The 5,661-nt window shown below is 36.7% G+C and overlaps 1 protein-coding gene across 1 annotated transcript in view; it reads left to right on the top strand.

The window, feature by feature from the left end:
- Window positions 1-5,661, top strand: part of LOC107676383 (cadherin-23-like) — a 267,703-nt gene that overhangs the window by 196,668 nt on the left and 65,374 nt on the right. The window contains exons 20-21 of the mRNA XM_016470905.1: window positions 1,320-1,432; window positions 1,656-1,763. Coding sequence (XP_016326391.1) covers window positions 1,320-1,432; window positions 1,656-1,763 — 221 coding nt within the window. The remainder of the gene's footprint in view (window positions 1-1,319; window positions 1,433-1,655; window positions 1,764-5,661) is intronic.

Genomic DNA, 5,661 nt, shown 5'->3' with positions numbered 1-5,661 from the left:
CCCTCGCAAAACTTTTGCGTTCTCTCGCAAAGATATTTGTGTTCCCTCGCAAAACATTTGCGTTCTCTCGCAAAGATATTTGCGTTCCCTTTTGCATTCTCTTGCAAAGATATTTTGCATTCCCTCGCAAAACTTTTGTGTTCTCTCGCAAATATATTTGCGTTCCCTCGCAAAACTTTTGCGTTCTCTCGCAAAGATATTTGCGTTCCCTTTTGCGTTCTCTCGCAAAGATATTTTGCGTTCCCTCGCAAAACTTTTGCATTCCCTCGCAAAACTTTTGTGTTCTCTCGCAAAAGATATTTGCGTTCTCTCGCAAAAGATATTTGCGTTTTGCGAGGGAACGCAAATATCTTTGCGAGAGAACGCAAAGTTTCTCGAGGGAATGCAAAAGTTTTGCGAGAGAACGCAAAAAATCTGACAAATATTTTTTCCTCCCACCCCAAATTTTTTCACTCAATCTGATTTTTTTCCACCACCATGTCCCTTTAGGGGCTCTGTAGGATTCTGTCTTCTAACGATTCTAATGGACGGGACGTTTAGATGCGCACTAGAGGCTGTTTAGCCAATCACAACACACTGGGCTAGCTAACCAATCAGCCCATCGCCTATTTCTGAGGGTGGGGCTTCATAAAAACAGGAAATGATCAGCGCGTTTCTCAGAGAAGGGACAGAGTGGTGTGGAATAAAGCTAAATTATGTGAAAAATAATACGTTTTTTTAAAAACGAAGCATTAACACATGGTAGACTGCACCCCATAAACACAATCAAGCCTAGAAAAAAACAGTGAACCACCCCTTTAAACAGAAATGTTTCATTCTACATATTATATAAGGCATATTTTAGTAGTGTTTACTGTGCCGTATTTACGTGGTGCCAAATAAACAGAATTTGAAGATGAAGATATTAGGCATATTAATATAGCCGGCTGCTCGCACACTTTACGTTAGGATTCTTATTGAACTGTATATTGAAAACACATAAATAAGTGCTCTCATTCTTTCTCACTTAGTATAGTTATAGTAATTATTATAGATTTCCATTTCACAAAACAACTCTTTGTTTTGAAAACTTCCTGCAAAATAACATTTTTCAACAGGTTTCAAATACTCCAGGTAGCCCCGCCCCAAACTGATGCCATTGGTTGATTGAACGTTTTTATGTGTGGACCACTCAATCAAAATTGCAACTTTAAATAGATAGAAACAACAATATTACTATGTACATTATCAGTTTCAGTTGAAACTATCTTCAGTCTCATCCAGCTGCCTGGAACAGGTTCATGTGTGTCTGAGCTGAATATGACCGTATGTGTATGTAGGAGAGATCACCACCACAGCTCTTCTGGATCGAGAGATGAAGTCTGAGTACATTCTGATCGTAAGAGCCGTTGATGGAGGGGTGGGACCACAGCAGAAAACTGGCATCGCTACGGTAACGGCTGACTCTTTGATCCACCTCAGACAAACGACATCAACTATGAGAGCCACTGCATATTACTAGACAGAAGAATTGTTTATTGTGACTATTATCATTAATAAATTAAATTATTTATTGAAATTGGGTGTCTATTATGGGTGTCTACTGTTCACCATATTTTAAAGCAAAGTCACCCGAAGCAATGCATTATTATGTTGCGTGTATCTGTCCACTGCAGGTGAACATCACTATTCTGGACATAAATGATAACGCCCCCATGTGGCGAGATGAGCCGTATCAAGCGAATGTTGTGGAGATGAGTCCCATCGATACTGACGTTATTACTGTGAGTGCACTGATCTGACCTTTAACCTCTGCACTGACCTTTTGATCTCAGACTGACTTATAAACTATAGACCTGACCTTTGACCTGTACATGAAGGTTGCTAATTATACATTCATGTTTTAGTTCTGCTCAACCATCAACTTATACACAAATATATTAATAACTGATTTTTTTTTTTAAGCAATATATCCTCAAAACTGTTTTTGACAGCTTTGTATGAAGATCAGCCTGAAATTTTATTTACTTTTTTAATGATAAATTTCCCTCTCTGGTGCATTCTCCATTCAGTGTTTGGGTGAAGACATCATCAGTGAATCATGGCTTAAAATTCAGTCTGTTCACAAAAAAAGCAAAAGTATCATATGGCTTTTATTTTTATTCTTTAATGGCGCAAAGTTCCCCTTTTAGAAGTCTGGTTAGACACCAAAAAGACTAAAATCCCATCATATAAGAAGTGTATCGATTACTTTAGATGAAATGATAAGATACAGAAACAGTGGCAGTTTTGAAGCAGAGGTTTGATCCTAATGTCAGCAGGTAAACAGTTAGTACTATTGATTTTGTGAGTGTTAATGTCTTATAGTTTCTCTTTGAGTCAAATCCCCACTGTACCCAGAGGTACAAGTTTCCATCTCCTCTCCGTTTGGAGAAACCCCCCCGGTCCCTGCCTTTGATCGGCTGCAGTTTTGCAGTTGAATTCAAAATGGGCCCTCACCTCGGTGTCCTTGGAACGTTTTACAGAGATTTCTATATGCTCATATTATTCTACTGCTTGAAGTATGTGAAAAATCCCATCTTGAGGGGTATTCCCTCCTTTGGTAAATGAATAAATTATTTCCTATGTTAATGTCAGTCACACCATCTCTACTTTGAGTCTCATATGGCTAGGGACCATTTAGAACTGGCTAAGGGTTTCCAAAATCTTAAACTGCCATATGATGGACTATTTTTGATGCATTTCCATGAGTCAGTGTTCACAGGGTTATCAGTCTACCAGGAAACAGCATCATGTTTACCAGGTGGTGAAGTGTGTGATTTATACAGCACTAGCAGCATCAAACAGAATTGCAATAATTACTGTTTTGATGACGAAATCATTAATTAAACTCATAAATTCATGCAGTTTGTTGATTCATTTATGTCAAACTAATTACATCACCTTTAAGGAAGAGCTAGTCTATTGGATTGAAAGATTAGTTGCATGGCATCAAATCTTTTTAAAGACATTTTTCTTTGAGGCAATTAGTAAGTCACATATGCAGACACAGTTATATGAAATATTCATTTTTTTCTAAATACATTTTCTGCTACTTTTAAGGGTTGACTGCTATGTCATTATTTAAATGAACTACAATTGTGTTACTCACTTTGTTGCCATTACTGTGGTATCATTGATTTCAGATTTACCTGCCACTAAATGTAAATAAACTAGACTTTTGGCTATTGGCATATACAGTAGGCGTTGCTTTCGGCTACTGCATGGTGAGTTTTAAGACAGTAAGGCATTATTTTCTGTAAAGCTGCTTTGAAATAGCATAGATTATAAAAAGCTCTATACAAATAAAAAACACTTGACTTGAAAAGCTGGTCCAGATTACAGTTTATTCTGGCCAAGAACCATCCACTTAGACAATAGAGACCATCTGACCTGCTTTTTCTGTGGTCAATTTTACCACAATATTAGACCAGAAATATTATTACAAACAAAAAATGTTTATGGACTATGCAAGTAGAATTTCTATCAATCCAGAAGTGAAAAGTGTTAATTACTCCATACATGTAACTCAAATCATAGCAGAACATACAGTTCTGCTTGTGAAATTTCTGTCAGACTCTGGGCCAGGTTTTGTGTGTGTCTTTGCTCCCTATGTGCTCCGTCTTCCAGTTTCTCTGTCTCGTGTTTTGAATTCTTTGTTCCCAGGTGTTTCCTATGTTGATTGTCTTATTAGTTCCAGGTGTCCCTTGTCTTCCCCTCATCAGTTCCTGTGTATTTAAAGTGTGTTCTAGTTCTTGTCCTTTGTCAGTCGTTGAACGTCATCCTGATGTGTCGAGTCCTGTGATCCCCAGCCTTTGTTAATAAAACCCTTTTGATTTATTCTACTCCGTGTCTCCTCGCTCCTTCGTTCCCGTGTTCCTCATGTGTGTGCACCGTGACAATTTCAGTTTGCATGTGCCCCAAACACAACTCTTAATATATATATTTTTTTATTTATTGCCACTAACCTTTAAATTTCATTATAAGGTAAGCATTCATCAGCTATGTAACAACAACTTTGTATCCGAGCGGACTGGTGCACGTCTTGTTGCATATAAGTTGGTGGTTTCAGCCAGATCTTGCCATTTTTGCATGCGGTACATCAGATAATCTAAACTGTGGGCAATATCTGTGGCCATGGCATCTGAGGAAAAAGTGAACTAAATGCAAACTTGATGGTTTCACAGTATATTGGAAAAACTGTTGAGTTTATGACGTGGGTTTAGTGTGTGTACAAGTTAAATGTGGTCAGGCCTCTAGAAACCGTGGACTTCAACCCTCTGTTCATAAATGTTTAGGTGTTTTATTCTGGCTCTGTCTTTGGCTAAATATGCCCCTGATTGTCCGTTAATTAACAAGCCAGTCCTGAACTTCATTAGGAGGTTCCGATGGCTAATTAAAATGTAGCCCAGAGTCAAGTGCATACTTGATTACCCTGCTGGACACCGTGCAGGAGAGAGAGAGAGAGAGAGAGAGATAAAACAGAACAAAGGAAGAAATGGGTGGATAATTTAAATCACAGAACAGTGGATGTAAAAACCACATGTCCTGAAGCGCGTTTGACTTCCAAACTCTGGTAGGGGTTCTGAGTCCATCAATCCATTTACTGGGTCAACACAGTGGTGTAATGTGGTCTAATCAACCCTTTAAATTAATAATTCATCAAAAAACACAATTTTTGTCATCATTCTTTTTCATACAACATACTGTACACTACTGTTCAAAAGTTTGGGGTCAGTAAGATGTTTGAAAGAAGCTCAATTAAGCTTAATTTATTTGATCAAAAATACAGTAAAAACAGTAATATTGGGAAATATTTTTAAGATTAAAAAATTCTCTGAGTATATTATAAAATGTAATTTATTCCTGTAAAATAAAATAATTAGCAGCCATTACTCCAGTCTTCAGTGGCACATGACCCTTCAGAAATGATTCTTTGATGAATAGAAAGTTCAAAATAACTGCATTTATTTGAAATAGAAATCTTTTGTAACATTACAAATAGGGCTGGGTATCGATTCAGATGTCCCGATTCGATTTCGATTTGCAAGCTCTCGATTCGATTCTCGATTTTTTGATTACATTCAGCGAATATAGTTTTAATACAAATGCTATTGATATTTCTAAAAAATGAACAGTAAACATCAGTTTACAAATGGTGAATTAATAAAAAGAAATTAAGAACCACATGCCTGTATTTTAAACCTATTCTTTTTTTTTGTATAGGGTCCTTTTTTAAACAATAATAGGGCCCTATAACATGTTCTTAATTTTTCTGGTAATCAGATGAAGGCATAAAACATTCATTTAATTTATCCTAATCAAATGAAAATTAAACCCTTTTATTTTTTTGGCAAACAAAGTGCTGCTCAACAGAGGTTTACTGTTAAAATTAAAAAGAAAACAGATGTGATTATTCCTTTAAAAATAAAGATTTATTAATATTTATTAGCAGTAGTAGCATTGAGTCTTAAGACTGTTAAATAGTAATATATTCTGAAAGTTTCTTAACGTTAAACTAAACTTTTATTTTGACGGGTTGAAAACACCGCGAGCGTCATCCGCGCTTTAGTATGTGTGTAGTAAACAAAAAAGTGTGCCGCACCATCCGCCATTCATTCATTGCGGAAATCATGGCGCCTT

The sequence above is a fragment of the Sinocyclocheilus anshuiensis genome, unplaced genomic scaffold, assembly GCF_001515605.1.
Source record: "Sinocyclocheilus anshuiensis isolate Anshui unplaced genomic scaffold, SAMN03320099.WGS_v1.1 scaffold961, whole genome shotgun sequence".
Classification (NCBI taxonomy): Eukaryota; Metazoa; Chordata; class Actinopteri; order Cypriniformes; family Cyprinidae; genus Sinocyclocheilus; species Sinocyclocheilus anshuiensis.
This window is presented reverse-complemented; position numbering and strand designations above follow the sequence as displayed.